Source organism: Ceratotherium simum, chromosome 28 (assembly GCF_057802395.1).
Source record: "Ceratotherium simum simum isolate JZ-2026a chromosome 28, ASM5780239v1, whole genome shotgun sequence".
Lineage (NCBI taxonomy): Eukaryota > Metazoa > Chordata > Mammalia > Perissodactyla > Rhinocerotidae > Ceratotherium > Ceratotherium simum.
In genome coordinates, this window is record NC_141927.1 from 25,059,750 (window position 1) to 25,080,521 (window position 20,772).

The following is a 20,772-nucleotide window of genomic DNA, read 5'->3' on the forward strand; positions in this document are numbered from 1 at the left end:
TAGAGTCCCATCATTATCATTTCTCACAAAATGTCAGTTTGGATTTATGGAGAGAGATCATAAGGTCATAATGGTATTCTTTTCTATCTTTGGGCTAAAAGAAACAGTGCAACTATTCAGGAATTTGTCTAAACCGCAAGAAGAGAACTATAATTCTGGTAAGTAACCAGGAAGACCAGATTGCACATCAAATTGGCCCAGTCAGGACTCAACATATCAAGGATGATGGTTACAGAAAGAGATGATCACCAGATCTCAACAAATCGGGCTGTAGAGTGGCTTGGGGACTTAGAGCTACTGGGAAAGATAAAACGTCTCTACCATGTGAAAATGGAAATTTATCTTAGGTACAATTTAGAAACCTTATTTACTGAACATGTGGACATTTTTCCACATCAGTAATAAAGATTTTCAATCATTGTTTTAAAGGCTTCAGAGTATGTTAACATATGGATATACCAAAAATCTTTAAAATTTACTCAGAGTAAAGAAAAAGGCAGGAAAAACAGTAGTACAAAATATGTTATACAGTTAACTAATAAAATTTTTTCTGGGCTTTTTTATGTTTGTGGTCTTGTGAGCTTTTTAAAATTGTAATTTGTAGTGCTTTGTTTTCTTGCTTTTAATAAATATTTACTTTTTTTGCTTAATAAAAATATAATAATCACTGATGTAGATCACAATCACATATTCATTGTCTGAATTTCAAACTATGCAGAAAAATCTATAGTTTCCCTTTGCCCCTTCCCAATTCCACCCCCACTCACAAGGGTAGGTATTCTTCCAGATATTTTTTTCTTCCAGATCATATATCTATATATATGCATATAGAAATGCAGAATTTTGCTTTGAGTGTGCGTCTTTGTGTGTGTGTGTGCATGTGTGTGTGCATGTATAGGTGCTCATTTGATACCTAAAGTGTTTTGTGCTATAGGATATTGTTCTTTATCTTTCTTTCTCCATTTAACAAACCCTCTTGGAGCACTTCCCCTATGAGTAGCAGTGTCCCAAGTACAATTGTGCAGGTTGTTCCCTGTACAAGGACACCAGACTAAAGTGCTGAGTGGGCACTGATGGGCAACCTGTGTTTTACTCATCAAGCAGTGGACCCTGGCACAGGGCTGCGTCCCTCCAAAGGGGCACAATTTTCTAACTTGCATTGAAGAGCTGAATAGGTTTCTCATGACTCTGTCAATGCCTGTGACTACCTCATATTTATAACCACCATGTAGTGACCCAAGGAATAATGGTACCATAGTTTACTACATTGAACAGTTTTCTATTGATAGCCACATGGGCTATTTCCAATTCTTTGGTCACTAGGAAAAAACGATGTTTCAGTGAATAGTATTGGGCATTCTAATTTTTGCATGAATGCAAGTAATTCTCTAGGAAAGTTATCTAAAATTAGAATGCTAGGTTGAAGGATATGCCCTCCAAAAAAGGCAGAAATTTACATTTCCAAAGACATTGTCAACCCTGAGTATGGTCAAGATTTTTTTTTTCTTTTTTGGCAATGTGAAAGATGAAAACAATAATTTTCATTCTTTACTTAATTTGCATTGTTTTGATTACTGGTGAAGTTTAGTGTTTTAAATCATAAGTAATTCTTATTCTATGAATAGCCTTTTTGTATGCTTTGACCATTTTTATTACATTGTCTTTTTATAATTTCTTAATTCTTTGTTGTATGTGCTCCAAATATTTTCTCTGTCTGTCAATTGACTTTTAACTTTTATCAGTCTTTCCACTTGTGGATTTTTATACAGTGTCACGTTCCATAGAATGTTTGGATTGTTTTGTTTTTAAGACTTTTACAATTCATACTCTTTTCCTCTTGCAAGAGAATTTTAAAATCAATTTATCATACTTGAGCATTTGTGGGTGAAATACGATGTCAGGGATTTACCTAAAATACTATTTGTTTTTAAAGCATGGAGGGATAAATAAAATAAAATTGGCAAAATATTGACAATTTTTAAGCTGATACGTACATCAGAGTTTATTACATTATTTTTTTCTATTTATGTATATGTTTGAAAATATTCATACTAAAAAAGTTTTTTGTCTATTTCCTTTGGGTTTTTTTTTTTTTTTTTGGTCTTTCTTTTTGTTTTTGAAGAATCAGCTTTGCAAGTTCCATTAAAAAAATCCCATGGGAGTTTTGGGTTGGACAACTTTCAATTTATAAGTTAATTCAAAGACAATTAACATCTCATTCATTCATTTATTCATTCAACAAACATCTATTGTGTGATGATTATGTGCGAACCACTGCTCTAAATTCTTGAGTTACATCAGTGTACAAAACAGGAGATGATTGCTACATTTTAGCAGGGAAATAGACAATATACATGACAAATTAGTGATAAAGTATGTTAGAATGAATTTTCCTACCCAGAAAAATTATATATCTCTCCATTTGTTCAGTCTTATTTTATATCTTCTGGTGACATTTTTAGTTTTCTCCATAAAGGTCTTGATTATTTCTCGTTTGGTTACTTCTAGATATTTTAGTTTTTGTTGTTACTGTGATTTTTTTTTTCTATTTCATTTCTTAAAAGGTTGATGACAGTGGACAAGAATGCTCTTTTGTTTTTCTTTCTTGAGCCAAATTCTTTTATTTGTTCTATTAGATTATCAGATTATTCTTTGGGATTTTCAAGGTACAAATTCTCTTTCTTTGTAATATAATCATCTCCATTTTGTTGTTGCTGCTGTTGTTTTTGTTGCATTGACCGGAACCTAAAGTACAATCTTGAATAGAATGTGAGATAATGGCATTCTTACTTTTCCTTAATATTGTAGAAGTGTTTCTTTTGTGTGTGTGCATGTGGAGAAGATTAGCCCTGAGCTAACATCTGTTGCCAGTCCTCCTTTTTTTGCTGAGGAAGATTGGCCCTGGGCTAACATCAGTGTCCATCTTCCTCCACTTTATACTGGACACTGCCACAGCATGGCTTGACAAGCAATGCTTCGGTGCGTCCCAAACCCTGGGCCGCGGCAGTGAAGCACGTGCACTTAACCGCTATGGCACCAGGCCAGCCCCTAAAAGTGTTTCTAATGTTTCATCTCTATCCTCAATACTTGCTCTAATTGTCTGATATTCTTAATCAAGTTAAGAATGTTGCTTTCCAAATCTTTGCTACCTAAGTCTTTTTTAATTTTGTTCTGTTTATTAAATCACTAACAAGTGATTTAAAATAACTTTTGAATGTTATAAATGACTTTTTTGACATTTATTTATTGTATTTTTTCCATTAATCTGTTAATATAAGGGATTAATGGATTTCTTATTGTGGAATTACTCAGGGTGAGAATCTAATTCCTATTTTCCTAATTTTTTTCAGAAACCATGAAATAGATTTCTCTGTGATAGATTACAATGTCCCTTAACCCTTGCTATGTTTTGAATACACCTGTGAAACTTTTTAAAAACACATTAGCTTGGCCCCACCCCATACCTACTGAATCAGAATTTGGGGAGTAGAGCCTTAGCATGTAGAAATTTTCAAAGCTATGTAAGTATACTTATAATCGGCCACCGTTGAGAACTATCGCTCTAACGTGAGGTTCAGAGGTCCTCAAAGTGTGGCCTCCAGCAGCAGCAGCAGCATTACCTGGGAACCTATTAAAAATGCAAATGCTCCGTTTTCATCAAAGACCTACTAACTCAGAAGCTATCCATGTTTTAACAGGTTCTTCAATGGTTCTGATACACACTAACATTTGAGAATAGTTAATTTATTGCTGACAGACAGAGAATGAAAGAAAGAAGGAAAGAAAGAGAGAGAGAGAGAAAAAGGAAGCAAGGAAGGAAGGAAGGGGGAGGGGAGGGAAGGAAGGAAGAGGGAGGGAAGGAAAGAAAGAGGGAGGGAAGACACGCAGGAAGGAAGGAAGGGGGAAAAGAAAGAAAGAAGGCATGGAGGGGGCCGGCCCCGTGGCTTAGCGGTTAAGTGCGTGTGCTCCGCTACTGGAGGCCTGGGTTCAGATCCTGGGTGCGCACCAAGGCACTGCTTGTCCGGTCATGCTGAGGCCACCTCCCACATACAACAACTAGAAGGATGTGCAACTATGACATACAACTATCTACTGGGGCTTTGGGGGGGAAAAAAAAAGGAGGAGGATTGGCAATAGATGTTAGCTCAGAGTCGGTCTTCCTCAGCAAAAAGAGGAGGATTAGCACGGATGTTAGCTCAGGGCTGATTTTCCTCACAAAAGAAAAAAAAAGAAGGCATGGAGGGAGGGAAAGACGAAGAAAGGAACAAATCATTAATAAGAGGGTTTTACGTTCTAAACTTGTAGATTAATAACATAAGAAAACACTACCCATGTGTGACTAAGTCTATTTTTTTAATCTACGTGTGTTCAGCCCAGATCTCTCAATACTTGTAAATTTGTATGGGAAATGTATCCCTTTTGGTCATTTGTAGAATGGAGAAAGTGCCATATTGGATTGAAAAGGTTAATGGCTGCTTTGGTAACAAAAAGCAAAAATGAATTGAATCTGGAGACCTAGATTTGCCAGTTCTGCCTTTAACTAAGTTTGTAGGCTTGGGAAAGTCTTAAACATAGCTGAAGTAATTACCTCATCAGAAAAAATGAGAGGATTGGGCTAGATAAATAGTTCCCATACTGTTTCAATGTGGAGAATCTTCATTAATGTCAAAAAAAGCTACAGACATACCTCACCTGTTAGCAGTGAGAAAACACACAATGGCAAAAAATGTACTCTGAATGTACTCGTTCATGGAAAATTCAGTACAAACAATTTAAGTAAATTTGAAATTCTAAACAGATCACAAGAACAGCCTCATGCATTTTTCACTTTTTATTTTGTTGCTAAAGAAAAACCAAGGTTTGCCTAGGATTAGAACACTAAATAAGATGCTGAGAAAAGAAAGTTTTCACTCCTTGAAGTTGTATAACTGAGCTTAGGTGGCAATTACTGTCCACCTGTGTACAACCTGTGTAACACCTCGCCATTGGAAGGACATTGTGCTTGAAGCCAAAGGTTTCCTCTGATAAACCCAGACAGGGGAGAATTGTGTTAAATCAAAGGAGCATTATTACATGGATCAAAACTGGAGTTGCCAGATTAAATACAGGATTCCCAGTTACATTTGAATTTCAGAAAAACAAGAAATCTTTTAGTATAAGGACATCCCATATAATATTGTCCCATGCAATATTTGGGACATACTTATACAAAAATATATATTTCTTGTTTATCTGAAATTCAAATATAATTGGGCGTCCTATATTTTTATTTACTAAATCTGGTAATCGTAACTGCAAATGGGAGAGAGTATGGCATATTTGAGAAACCAAAAGAAGTTCTGTACTGAAGTGACGTCAGCATCGAGATGGAGCGAGTTGTTCCCTTTATCTCTCTCCTCTAAGTTACAACTAAACGGGCATTCATTAACCAAGAGAGAATTCCCTACACAGCACAGTAGGACGCCTGAGAGATCCATGCAGGCATACATCTGAAGGTGGGTGGACTGGGTCCTCAGGAAGCTGTGGAACTAGGTGAGCAGACCCCTCCCACTCCCCGGTGGCAGCGATCCAGGTCGCAGGTTCTCACACAGCGGCTGGTGCGACTATAAGAGGAGGCGAGGGCAGCCCGACCTGCACACAAATGCTTTTGGGTGGTAGCCCAGCCCCGCTGGAGTGCCCACCTTACCACAGCAGCCTCACCCATGGGAATGCTCCCCATTGAGTGGCAGCAGCTCAGGCCCTGTGAAGGAGCCCCTCTCACCAAGCACAACAGCTAAGTTAATGGCCATTGAGCACAGAGCCAGCCCACATGCGAAAGAAAGCAGCTCTTCCCTCCCACCTAGTGCAGCAGCTCAGCCAGTCTCCTGCTGAGCACAGCAGTCCTGCCTGCATGAAAGCAACCAGCCAGTGGAGCACAGAGGCCCCGCCTGCGTGTGTGAACATGACCCGCGAAGTGGCTGCGGCTTGTGCGCAAACACAGGGCAGCCCTACAAGCACAACTTCTAGCAGATAGAGTGGGATCAGAAAAAACAGCTCTTGCCCCCACCACAGCAGTGGCAGGTGGAACCTGCGACCTGATACTAACACAAATTCACTGACAAAGGATCAGTTCATCAAACATCATGAAGAACTACAGTAACAGTTCAGAGCAGAAGAAAAATGACAAGTCTCCATAAACCACCCTGAAGATGTGGAAATTTACAATCTAAATGACAGAGAATTCAAAATAGTTGTCAAAAATAAAATCAACAAGTTACAAGAAAACTCAGAAAGACAGTTCAATGAGCTCAGGAATAAAATTAAAGAACAGAAGGAATACTTCACCAAAGAGATTGAAACTCTAAGAAAAACACCAAACAGAAATTCTGGATATAAAGAGCACAATTAATGAGATAAAAAATAATCTAGAAACCACCAAAAGTACAGGTGACATTACGGAGGACAGAATTAGTGAGTTAGAGGCTAGAAATATAGAAATGTTTCAGGTGGAGGAAAAGAAAGAACTAAGACTTTTAAAAAATGAAGAAATTCTTTCAAAAATATCTGACTCAGAAAGGAAATGCAACATAAGGATTATAGGCATTCCAGAGGGAGAGGAGAGGGAGAAAGGTGCAGAGAACTTGTTCAAAGAAATAATAGTTGGGAACTTCCCAAATCTGGGGAAGGAACTGGACTTACAAGTACATGAAGCCAATAGAACTCCTAATTACATCAAAAAGACATTCTCCAAGATATATAATATTAAAACTAGCAAAAGTCTATCACAAAGAAAAAATATTAAGGACAGCAAGGTAGGAGAAAATAATATATAAAAGAACCCCTATCAGGCTTTCGGTGGATTTCTCAGCAGAAACCTTACAGGCTAGGAGAGAATGGAATCATATGTACAAAATACTGAATGGCAAAAACTTTCAGCCAAGAATACTCTATCCAGCAGAACTATCCTTCAGATATGATGGAGAAATAAAAGCTTTCCTGGATAAGCAAAAGCTGAGAGAGTTCATCGCCATTAGGCCTGCCTTATAAGAAACGTTGAAAGGAGCCTTCCCATCTAAAACTGAAAAGCACAGGTTTACAAAACCTTAAGCAAGGAGATAAATACACAGATACAATCAGAAAATTGTAGCTCTATGTCAGAATAGGTTAGTAAACACTTAATTATAACATAAAAGATAAAAGAAAGGCAAGCATCAAAAATAAGTATAAACACCTCAATTTAGTCACAAACTCACAACACAAAAAAGAACAATTTGTGACAACAATAACTCAGAAGGGGAAGAGGAAAGGGATGGAACCTGCTTAGGCTAATGGAGATAAGAGGCCATCAGAAAATGGGCTATCTCATCCATGAGATCTTTTACACAAACTTCGTGGTAACCACTAAACAAAAAATCAGAGCAAAGCCACAAATCATTAATAAAAGGAAAACTGAGAAAACCACCAAACTGAAGTGGCAGTCAGAAATAGAAGGGAAAATAAACAATGGAAATATAGAACACCTGAAAAACAAGAGATAAAATGGCAGTATTAAGCCCTCGTATATCAATAATCACTCTAAATGTAAATGAATTGAATTCTCCAATCAAAAAACACGGAGTGGCTGGATGGATTAAAAAACAAGACCCAACCATATGCTGTCTCTGGGAAACACATCTCAGCTCTAAAGACAAACACAGGTTCACAGTGAAGGGATGGAAGATGATATTCCAAGCAAATGGCAAGCAAAAGGAAACAGATGTTGCCATACTTATATCAGACAAAGCAGACTTCAAGATGAAAAAAACAATGAGAGACAAAGAGGGGCAGTATATAATGATAAAAGGGACATTCCACCAAGAGGAAATAACACTTATGAATATATATGCACCCAACACAGGAGCACCAAAAAATATAAAGCAACTATTAACAGACCTAAAGGGAGAAGTTAACAGCAACATGATAATAGTTGGGGACCTCAATGCCCCACTTACATCAATGGATAGATCATCCAGACAGAAAGTCAACAAGGAAACAGTGCCTTTGAGTGAAATACTAGACCAGATGGACTTAATAAATATATATTGAACATTCCATCCAAAAACAGCAGAATACACAATCTTCTGAAGTGCACATAGAACATTCTCAAAGACAGACCATATGTTGGGAAACAAGGCAAGTCTCAATAAATTTAAGAAGATTGAAATTGTATCATGCATCCTTTCTGACCACAATGCTATGAAACTAGAAATCAACTACAAGAAAAAGGCTGGGAAAGTCACAGATATGTGGAGACTAAACAACATACTACTGAACAACTGCTGGATTAATGGAGAAATCAAAAAAATACCTGGAGACAAATGAAAATGAAAACACAACATACCAACTCTTATGGGATGCAGCAAAAGCGGTACTAAGAGAGAAATTTAGAGCAATACAGGCCTACTCAACAAACAAGAAAAATCTCAAATAAGTAATCTTAAACTACACCTAACAGAACTAGAAAAAAAAGAACAAACAAAGCCCAAAGCCAGTATAAGGAGGAAATAATAAAAATTAGAGTAGAAATAAACGAAATTGAGACTAAAAAAAACAATAGAAAGGATCAATGAAACTAAGAGCTGATTCTTTGAGAAATATAAACCAAATTGACAAATCCTTAGCTAGACTCACTAAGGAAAAAAGAGAGAAGGCAGAAATAAATAAAATTAAAAATGAAAGAGGAGAAATTACAACGGATACCACAGAAATAAAAAGGATTATAGGAGAATACTATGAAAAACTATATGCCAACAAATTGGATATCTCAGAAGAAATGGGAAAATTGTTAGACTCGTACAACCTCCCAAAACTGATTCAAGAAGAAATAGAGAATCTTAATAGACCAATCACAAGTAAAGAGATTGAAACAGTAATCAAAAAACAGAAGTCCAGGACCAGATAGCTTCTCTGGAGAATTCTACCAAACATTCAAAGAAGATTTAATACCTAGCCTTCTCAAACCATTCCAAAAAATTGAAGAAGATGGAATGCTCCCTAAATCATTCTATGAGGCCAACATTACCCTGATACCAAAACCAGGCAAGGACAACACAAAGAAGGAAAATTACAAGCCAATATCACAGATGAACATAGATACAAAAATCCTCAATGAAATACTGGCAAATTGGATACAGCAATACATTTAAAGGATCATACACCATAAACAAGTGGTATTTATCCCAGGGACACAGGAATGATTCAACATCCGCAAATCAATCAGTGTGATAGACCACACTAACAAAATAAGGAACAAAAACCACATGATCATCTCAATAGATGCAGAGAAACAATTTGACAAGATCCAACATCCATTTATGATAAAAACACTCAATAAAATGGGTGCAGAAGGAAAGTACCTTAACATAATAAAGGCCATATATGACAAACCCACAGCGAACATCATACTTAATTGTGAAAAACTGAAAGCCATCCTTCTGAGAATAGGAACAAGACAAGGGTGCCCACTCTCACCACTCCTATTCAACATAGTACTGGAGGTTTTGGCCAAAGCAATTAGGCAAGAAAAAGAAACAAAAGTTATCCAAATTGGAAAGGAAAAAGTGAAACTCTCGTTTTTTGCGGATGACATGATTCTATATTTAGAAAACTCTAAAGAATCCACCAGAAAACTATTATAAATAATCAAGAACTACAGCAAAGTTGCTGGGTACAAAATCAACCTACAGACATCAATTGCATTTCCATACACTAATAACAAACTAGCAAAAAGAGAAGTCAAGAATACAATCCCATTTGCAGTTGCAACAAAAAGAATAAAATATCTATGAATAAACTTAACCAATTATGTGAAAGAGCTATACACTGAAAACTATAAGATATTATTGAAAGAAGTTGAAGAAGACATAAAGAAATGGAAAGATATTCCATGAGCACAGATCAGAAGAATAAATATAGTTAAAATGTCCATATTACCTAAAGCAATCTACAGATTCAGTGCAATCCCAATCAGAATCCCAAAGACATTCTTCATGAAAATGGAACAAAGAATCCTAAAATTTATATAGAACAACAAAAGCCAAATAGCCAAAGCAATCCTCAGAAAAAAGAACAAAGCTAGAGGCATCACAATCTTGACTTCAAAATATACTACAAAGCTATAGTAATCAAAACAGCATGGTATTGGTACAAAAACAGACACATGGATCAATGGAACAGAATTGAAAGCCCAGAAATAAAACCACATGTCTATTGACATGTAGAGCCAATTTGATACAGGAGCCAAGAACATGCAATGGAGAAAGGAAAGTCTCTTCAATAAATGGTGTTGGGAAAACTGGTCAGCCACATGCAAAAGAATGAAAGTAGACCATTATCTTCCGCCACACACAAAAATTAACTCAAAATGGATTAAAGACTGGAACGTAAGACCTGAAACCATAAAACTCCTAGAATAAAATATAGGCAGTACACTCTTTGACATCAGTCTTAGCAGCATCTTTTCAGAATACCATGTCTACTCAGGCAAGGGAAACAAAGAAAAAATAAACAAATGGGACTACCTCAGACTAAAAAGCTTCTGCAAGGCAAAGGAAACCATGAACACAACAACTGGGACAACCTACTAACTAGGAGACAATATTTCCAAGTCATATATTCGACAAGGGTTAATTTCCAAAATGTATAAAGAACTGATACAACTCAACAACAAAAAAACAAACAGCCTGATCAATAAATGGACAAAGGATACGAACAGACATTTTTCCAGAGAAGATATACAGATGGCCAACAGGCACATGAAAAGATATTCAATATTACTAATTAATTAGGGAAATGCAAATCAAAACTACATGAGATAGCACGTTACACCCTCAGAATGGCTGTAATTAACAAGACAAGAAATAACAAATGTTGGAGAGGATGTGGGGAAAAGGGAACCTTCATTCACTGCTGGTGGGAATGCAAACTGGTGCAGCGTCTATGGAAAACAGTATGGAGATTCCTCAAAAAATTAAAAATAGAAATACCATATGATCCAGCTATCCCACTACTGGGTATTTATGCAAAGAACATTAAATCAACACCTCAAAGAGACCTATGCACCCCTGTGTTCATGGCAGCATTATTCACAATAGCCGCGATGTAGAAGCAACCCAAGTGCCCATCAACAGATGAGTAGATAAAGAAGATGTGGTATATATATATGATGGAATACTACTTGGCCATAAAAAAAAGACAAAATCGTCCCCTTTGCAACAACCTGGATGGAACTTGAGATATTATGTTAAGGGAAAAAAGCCAGACAAAGACAAACATCGTATGATTTCACTCATATGTGGAAGATAAACAAGCACATGGATAAAGAGAACAGATTAGTGGTTACCAGAGGGGAAGGGGGTGGGGGGATGGGCAAAAGGGGTAAAGGGGCACATATGTGTGGTGATGGATAAAAACTAGACTATTGGTGGTGAGCACGATGCAGTCTATACAGAAACAGATGTATAATAATGGACACTTGAAATTACACAATGTTATAAACCAATAGAACCTCAATAAAATAATTTAAAAAAATAAATAAAATAAAATGGTTGCTTTAAACCTTTGAAAAAACAAAAACAAAAAACAAAACAAAAAGTTCCATACTTCCAGCACAGCATTTCCTAAAACATAGTGTGGTTTATGGGAGATTACATCAGAGAGTATAAGGATTTTTTACTTTGCTAATTTTTTAGTTTAACATACACTAAAAAATATGATTACCATTTATATATTATACAGAATTTATTTATAAAAAAATAAAAGTTCATTTTTTAACTGTAAAAAGGTAAGTTTTATTAAAGAAAAATATTAAGAGATATACAGTGGTGACTATATGTATAAATATGTATATCAGGATGACTGACCTTTGAAGATCATTGGGCAAAATCAGGGAGAATGATGAGAGGCGAAACTAGAAGAGCAGACAGAAGCCAGGTCAATGCAAGACTCCTTTTCTAAATTGTCATATATTTTTATGGAAAAGGAATAAATTTTTACTTACGTCTGTCTTTATTATCCACATCTGAGAGAAAACCATCATAAATAACATTCCTGAAAACAGTTTATGGAATTTTAATGTGAAATAGATGTTTTTCTTATGTTTCAAACAGGAAAAGTCCTGTCTCCTTTAATACCTGAGCCCAAGCAAAGAGCTACTGAGAATTGTAAAAAAAAAAAAAAAAACAAAAAATAAATCCGGCAAGGCTTTGCAGATATGGCATAGGCATGATGATACAGAACAAATAATCAACCCAGAAAGGGTGACTTTTTATCTATAAAAGTATTAAGTGACCCTGAATGCCCAGGTCCAACTTTAGCACTTAAAGTGAAGACTTGTTTCAGAATGCTTACTGAATAATTTAGGTAGAAGTTATATCTCAGTCCCAAAAATGGGCCTTCAGAGCCAGTGGAGGAAGTCATCCTCAGATTTCCCAGGAATTGAGAGGAATTACTGCCCACACAATTCTCTCCCCGGTTCACACCTGCCGCTTCTGAGTACTCCTTAGGACCAGCTGCATAAATGTCCTTTGAAACTATTCATGAGACTGTGTAGGCAATTTACCAAAGTCTCAGCTAAAAAATGCTCCATTTGAAGCCTAGTTAGAGTTTAAGAATCCAGCAAAGGAGAAACCAATTTTCTTCACCATGCTTTGTAAATGGAAAGAGATAGAGAGTGAACATAAAGACTTAATATAAAGCCACGGTTTACATATCAGTTAAAAGATTCCTTGTACTTTAAATAAGGATATTATTTATCACTCTCCACCATCTAATATTATAATGATGTTGGCACATATTATTATTAATTAAAGATAATATACAAAGATTTTGTGGTCGGACAGAATGTGTCCGTCAAGTAGGAGATAGTTGCTGCTTTGTTTTCTTTCCTCCCAGTCTACATAAGTTTCATCTTGAAATGCGGCAGAATAAAAATTAAGGCTGACTTCTTTAACTTGCCTAGAAATTCTGACATTGGATAATTACACTATCTTTAACTTCTGATTGTCGTTTCAGATGAAAATCTTCACTGCTTCTAAAGAAAAAAAGATTTAATAACTTTCTGGTTCTTTAAACAGGATATTATTTTAAGGAAGGAAAATCTAGAATGGGAATTTATTGTCAAATGAAATATATAACACTAATATGAGATTTCATACTAGTCCAACTGGCTGCAGATCAAATAAGTCATAATGAAGTTGAGCCAAGTTTTTTGCTAAAAGGTCCCTTTCTTTTAAGGGTGAGCAAGGAGTATTACCAGTCCAGAATAGCTGGTGAGATGTGCATGGAATCAAAGACAGTGTAGGGGTCAGAACCTTGGATTAAGAATCAGGAAGTCTTAGTTCTATTCCTGGCCTAGCCTTTAATTTATTATGGCTGTATGTGACACCACAATTCATTGACAAGCAGAATGTTCATGCAATGCTATCTTTGCTGAGCCAAATATCCACTATTTGGAAGCATCCGGGTATTTTACTGAATTTTTTGCTTCTCTTCCAAATGCCTGCATTTAGGAACAAAGAGCCTGAGCATCTCTAGGGGAAGCACCCTTTTCTCTGGACTTCATATTTGCCCAGTCTGAAAAATGTCCAATAACTTGCATCTCCTCCCCATTCCCTGTGTGTGTGCTGTGTTCTGTGTTGTTCAATAAAGATCATCAGGAGAAAGAGAAGGGTTGGAATTATCTTCCCCAGATGGAAGGAAAAAGGATAGTGGAGGCTCCTATTGAGAGGATTCCAATTCAAAATTCTCTCTCATTCCTGGAGAGAATGACCCCTAAAAACCCTATTTATCTCCCCCAGGTACCATTGTGATCAAAGTGACTTTACTGCCCAAGGACAAAATAGCTCTTGGGAGTAAATAAGGAGCATCTTTCAGATTTCCCAATGAACAGCATATGGTTGACCATTTTTATTTTTTTTGTTTTTTGGTTTTTTTGGGGGGGGGCGGTTTTGGTGAGGAAGATTGGCCCTGAGCTAACATCTGTGCCAATCTTCCTCTATTTTGTATATGGATGCCGCCACAGCATGGCTTGAAGAGCGGTGTGTAGGTCCGTGCCTGGGATCCGAACCCGCAAACCCTGGGCTGCTGAAGCGGAGCACACAAACTTAACACTACACCACTGGGCCAGTCCCATATTAGGTTTTTGACAACAAATCCAACTGAATAAAAGTTTCTCTCCTAATTTGCCTAAGTATCCACTGATACTTGTGTATCCAAGGACTAGACTTGTGTATCCACTGGACTTGAGTCTGAAAAAGATACAACTGGAAATTTCTTCCACAGCAGCTCCCTATATTATCTATACCTTGACAATAGCTAGTTACAGTCTCAAGACAACAGGATGTTTTTGTTCTTAGCAATACAGAGGCACATACTGGGAAGAGGAGACATTTATCACACTGTTGACTCGAGGTCAGTTCACAGTCAACTAAATACTGTTTCCTCATTAAAAAAAGCAGATTGTGGCTATCCCGTTAGGAATAACCTGTTCCTGTTCTAAAAGAGGCACTTTAATTCTTAGGCTGCATTAAAGAGGGTATGTAGAACATGGGGAAGTACTCGCCTTCTCTGCCCTGAGCAGAGAACATGTAGAGTAATATATTTAATCCTAGGCACCAACCCTTAATTGGCTCATTGACAGAATTATGTCATATTCAGAGAAAACAAAACTAATAAAGATTTGAAAAATGTAAAATAATTAAGAGAATTGAGGATGATTTACCCAGAAAAGGAATAAAATGGGTACAACATAATTTTTCAAATATTTGAAAGGCTGTTCCAGGGAATAGACATTACTTACGCTGCCTAGTTCTGGAGGGAGAACCTGGGAAGTTAGAGAAAGGCAGAATTTTACTCTATAGCATTTCTAAAAATTATAACTGTACAAATCTGAAATAGGTTGCCTCCTAGGGAAGAGTATATAGCACATAGCAGTTCAGCAATAAACATATCTTGAATGATTGTTAACTAAAAGTGTAAAGAACTGGACTAGATGCTTCAAAGTTTTCTTGCAATTAATTGTGGTCATTGGTGTTCTTCCACAACATAGTTTCTGCATGTTGGAAGGAATGGAAACCAGGTTGCAGGAGTTAAGGAGAGAATACACGATACCTGAATTGCTATTAAATTAAAAATTGTTTCTATGGAAGGAAACCAAAATGGAGTACTGGAAAGAGACCAGGACAGGAAGTGAGGAGAGCTCATCTCTGGTCTACTCAATTCGCCAATGGAGGAGTGATCTGGACTTGTAACTCCCAGGAATTCGCTTTCCTCATCTGCAAAGTCAGGACACTGGAACCAATAACCGCTGTCCTGGACTTCCAGATTTCTAAAATCTTACATGTTGTATGAAGTCTCCAAGCGACATAACGAGGAACTTAAAGAAATGTGTTTTGACTTAAGTAAAAATACAAATATAAAGATATGTTAATTATAAGGAATTTTGCAAACATAAATAATGGATAGTGTAAGGAAGGCAGATAAAGGAGCCACTATTAGGAAAAAAGAGAACCCTCCAGAAGAACACTAAATTTAAATCTACAGTTTATGCTGAACTCTACTCAGGCAACAAGAGCAAAAGTTAAGGAAAGTAAATTCATTAAGTAAATAAAATGCATTATTTCAATATGTCGTTGTATTGACTAAACCATAATTATAGCTATTGGTTTAACTACTAATGTTTCTATTCAAGTCAAATTCTAAGAATGACTCTCCATCCTACTGGGCCCCCTTCCTAGTGTGTGTTGGAGCCACCATGCACCAGCTCATATCAGCTCACAAGAGCCAGTTGTGTGCATCTCTTTCAGCTCTGTATTCAATAATATCTAGTTGGTAGCTTGAAATCGGCCATGAGAGTGTTAACACCACAGAAATCAGCACATGCTACAAATCAGGACTTTCTTTTGATTTGGAGATCTGGTTGCTAAACATTTACCAACATACCACTGCCCACCCACCCCCTACTTCTAAGAAATAGGTTCCCAAAACAGTGCTTTCTTTTCTCTTTGATCTCAAGATACGTAGGGCCTTGTAAAAGTATCTGTTATTTCTTTATAATCACTGTAATGTGGGTCCAATTCAGACTTCAGCTTAAAAAGGAGTACAACTAGAATTAGAATAATAATCTTATGATGAATAGAACTATTTAGCATATATTAGCCATGTGACATTGCTGGATAAAAAGTATGGTGAGGTTCCAAAAATGTTTGGTTGTCAATATGTGATGAGAACTCTAAAAGTTTAAAAAACATGGTAAATCACTCATTTGCTTACATCCTGCCAGTGGCCCCATTGCACATTGAATAAAACTGACCTGTTTACAGTGCCCTCATGACAAAATATAATTTGACTCCTATTTCTATTCAACCTCATTTTGTCCTAGCACCCACTCACTCTCCCTCTCACTACCCCCCTCCCCTACTCCCCTAACCTTTTTTCTGATGCTCTTATTCACCAAACTCATTCCCACCTCCACATCCTTGTATCACTCTTTACTCTGCATGGAAGACTATTTTCCTCCTGCTTCTCCTCCCTTCCCTCCCTCCCTCCCTCCCTCTTTCTTTCCTCTTTCTTTCTTTCCTTCCTTTCTTTCTTTCCTTCTTTCTTTCTTTCTTTCTTTCTTTCTTTCTTTCTTTCTTTCTTTCTTTCTTTCTTTCTTTCTTTCTTTCTTTTTCTTTCTTTCTTTCTTTCTTCTCTCTCTCAATCTGTCTCTCTCTCTCTTTCTCTTCTCTACCTCATTCTTTCTCTCCCCATCATGATTTAACACTCATTTCCACAGAAAGCTCTTCTCTGACCACCCTATACAAAGTGGGACACTCCCCCTGCAGTTACTGTAGATCTCATTAACCTATTTATTTTCTTCTTACATTTGTTCCTATCTGAAACTATCTTATTTATCAATCTGTTAACTTTCGCTGTCTGTCTTCTCATGGTTGACTATAATATTCAGGAAATTATATGGATTTTATATCTCTTATTCATCAATGACTATTTTGTCCCTTTAATAGTGCTCCGCCCAGAACAGCTGGGACTGCAGGAAAGAAGGAAGGAAAGATGGGAAGAGAGAGCATTTAGCATCTTGGCCTTAATTTAAGGGGGTTAAGTTACTGAAATACTGAGAACTTCTTAATAGGCAGCTTCACTTATTAAGAGATTCCTCTTCGTGGACTATAGCGACAGCATGAAATGAAAGCTCCACTGTAGAAATCCACCTAGCCAAAATCTGCAAATACACAGCTCTGTTTTCAGGCATGAGCTATTTATTGGAGTTAAGCCATGGACGTATGAAAAGTTAGAACTTTACGAAACATTAATACTTGGGTTTTGAAAACAAGGACAATAATATTTATCCAAAGCATCTGATTTATAGTCAACTCTATTTTGTGAAGTTTTATGAATGTATAACATATGATACTGGTCTGTGTACTTGACACTTCAGGCTGAGTGTAATGGATGGTAAATAAGGAAGCATCCATAAAGGAAAGGGAAAAGCAATAGGCTTATTTCTCTAAAAGCATATTGTCGACCAAAGCTATGTGATTTTATTCCTTTTGGCAGATCATTTGAAATAACTTGATGCTCAGCCCGTGGATTTGAAAACGTTTTTAAAGTACAGTCTCAGCATCCAGTTAATTCAAAGACAAATTGTTTCTGAGACTACTGCTGATAGGTCTAGGATAGCTGCAGGATATTCTGCTGTATCCAACATTAACTTAGTAGCTGGAAAAATATCAAGATATATTTTCTAAGGCTTTGGGAGGTGTTATTTCACTGGCTTCTATTGATTTCATTATTATTATTCCTGAAAATGCATCGTGTGTGCAGTATATAACTTGACTTTATGTCTGCCAGGTTGAAAAATGTAATCCTTCTGCTTTAGGATGTTATAACAGGGAAATGAAAGATAATCACGCAAACATATATGCGGATATAGAGATGCAAAGAACATTATGTTGCCCAACACAACTTTGGTTTAAAAGAGAAGGAAACTGTATAGGCAAACACATTGGAGAAGTAATTAAGGGGACTTTGAGTCTTCTATTCAGTTAGATTTTTCCATTTTCTGGATTATTTAGAAGAGAATTAAACTGAATAATCTCCAATATTTCTAGGACTCTATTTTAAGGTATTAGCAGGATTTTACTATAAATATTGTTTTTTTTAATATAACAAAGTTCTGTAGCATTGAGGGATATGATGGGTAATAAGGTTCAGGTCTGTTTGTTTGCAAATATTCTGGACCCTCTTAAGCACAATGAAACGTTATGATGACAAGGGTTTTGTAATTCTCTATTAGAGCCTCAATAAATGTTTTAGACAGTAGGAACAATTGAAAGAAATTGAAGTAATAATCACAGCATAGTATTCTCAAGGAATTAACACAACTCAAAAAAATTATTAATTTATTCTCAAAATTAATGTCTTTGTGGAATCAGGACTAACTCTTCCGATTTGACATTAATCTATCAAACCAAGCACAAGTTCAGCTTACTCAAATAACTTATCAATGTTAGCTTAATTAATGATTCTTTGACAATTTAATCTAATAAACCAATTATTTGACATATGAAAGATAATTCTCATTAAAGTTAACAGTCTGCTCTAGCTGTTTGAGGTACAGAGATCCCTATATAATTAGATGAATCCACAAAATTACCCTCGTCCTTATTCTTTGGAGTTCCCTTCTAATGGTGGCTAGAGAATTTAGAGGGATTAGAAGAACAATGCCAAAAACAAAATTAAAGATCTGATTCAGGCAATTACTCATTCATCCCACTACTAGTACCATCACCTAGGCAAAGCCCCCAACCTGCTCCCTTGTGCTCACACCCCTCAGCCTTCTGTCATGATATATTTTCCCTTTGAGGTCACCCGGGTGGTCCTTTCAAACCTGATTTCCCCCAGGTAAATATCTCAGATAGATGAGAAGATGGCAAAATGAGTTACAAATGATGATTTGCCTCAAAAACGCTGGCCCTGAGTCCCTCAAAAGATTTTGCTTCTAAAGAAACTTACTGTGTTTCCAAGGTTTTCATTTTTTTTTTTTTTCACCCAAGACCCTACCCAACCTTCATACCTTGTACAACACAGGGAATTTGGAAGATTCCTAATACTAATCGACTTGAGTTGAACACACAAGAATAGTAAACAGTCATGCCCAAATAACTGTATATGGTCAATGAGAAACTTTAGCTATTCCTATAAGCAAAAATATTCCCATAAATATATGTCTATATTACAGTGAATTCAGAATAAGTAACTATGATTCCTATGCTTGTGGGGGTTTTTCCAAAAGTGTATGAAAGAAAAAGAAGCATTGAAATATATTGGCAATGACATAAGTTGAAGTAGCAGTAGGTAAATGGCCCCATGCAAAAAAAAAAACCAAAAAAATGCCCACCGCACAAACTGAAAACCTGCCTTGTTTGATTCTTTTCCCATTTTTTTGCTATCCTCGGAAATATTCTTCCAAAATATTCTTTTATATGCATCTTTAAATGTCTAACCATAATTATTTGTTTGTTATCATTGATTTGTACCATGACACAAAAAGAGTAAATATATAACTTTTCCCAGGAATAATTCATTAGAAAGCTGTAAATATATATCAGTACTCACTGATATTATACTTCTTTTTCATTGTACTTTGCTCCAGAAGATATATATTTAATATTCATGTAAAATGCTTTCTTGGCAGTAGGTCAGTATCTTTCCAATGAAGAGCCCATTGATGATACAGAATAGAACTTCCCTTCTCCTTTAAGTAGAAGACTGCCTATTATTCAGTGTCCTTTTTGTCACATTGAAGAACAGGGGACTTTTTATTCTTTCTAAGAAGTGGCCTTTCAGATTCAGTAACAACATGTTCTGTTCCTCAGGAAATAAGAGAAGATCGAGATAGGGCGCGGCTAGACTCCATGGTGCTGCTAATTATGAAACTGGAACAGCTTGACCAGGACATAGAGAACGCTCTCAGCACCAGCTCCTCTCCGTCCAGCACACCGACGAACCTGCGGCGGCACGTTCCTGTGAGCTTTCCACTTTCCACTTTGCCCATGAGCATAATATCTCTACTTCATACAGTCCTTCTTGCAAATGAAGCATCCTTGATGGCAGCATCAACCCATATATGACCCTGATAGTGTTCCACGAAGGTCACACAAATAACTCTATGCCTCATGCAGAGTCTGTAAGAGAAGTATGTGATTCGAAAGAAAATGGTTATTAGTTAGAAAGAAAAGAGGGTCACCTTGGGAAATTATGCTTCCTAGGGATCAAATCCTCTTCATTGAGGTGGTTTCCCTAATTTTCAGTTTTCTCCGATATAATGTAAATGCCATTAGCAATGCTATGTCTATCTTGTTTATTATTTTATTTCCAATGTCCCACAAATTTACATTGCATGTAGAAGATGCTTAATAAATATTTGCTGCATGGATAGATGGATGGATGGATGGATGGGTGGATGGGTGAGGGGTAGGTAGATGGATGGGTGGATGGGTGGGGGGGTAGGTGAATGGATGCATGAATGGATGCTGGTTGAACTAACCCAGCATACTACACGAAAAAATTTAGATGAGATTAACTTGAAAATAGTCTAAAATTCACTCAGTGAAATACAATGAATAGGACAGAGGTGAGAATTTTATTCTACTGTGCATTAATTTCATATAAGACAGACACTCCTTTGGGATTCTGACACTCAAAATAAAATTTGGAAAACACAGATTCCAAGGCTGACTATATATTTTATACATT

General features: G+C 36.6%; 1 protein-coding gene across 1 annotated transcript in view; it reads left to right on the top strand.

Moving 5' to 3' along the window:
* LOC106799995 (rho GTPase-activating protein 7-like) overlaps window positions 1–20,772 on the top strand; it is a 270,378-nt gene that overhangs the window by 73,728 nt on the left and 175,878 nt on the right. The window contains exon 2 of the mRNA XM_014786307.2: window positions 19,893–20,042. Coding sequence (XP_014641793.2) covers window positions 19,893–20,042 — 150 coding nt within the window. The remainder of the gene's footprint in view (window positions 1–19,892; window positions 20,043–20,772) is intronic.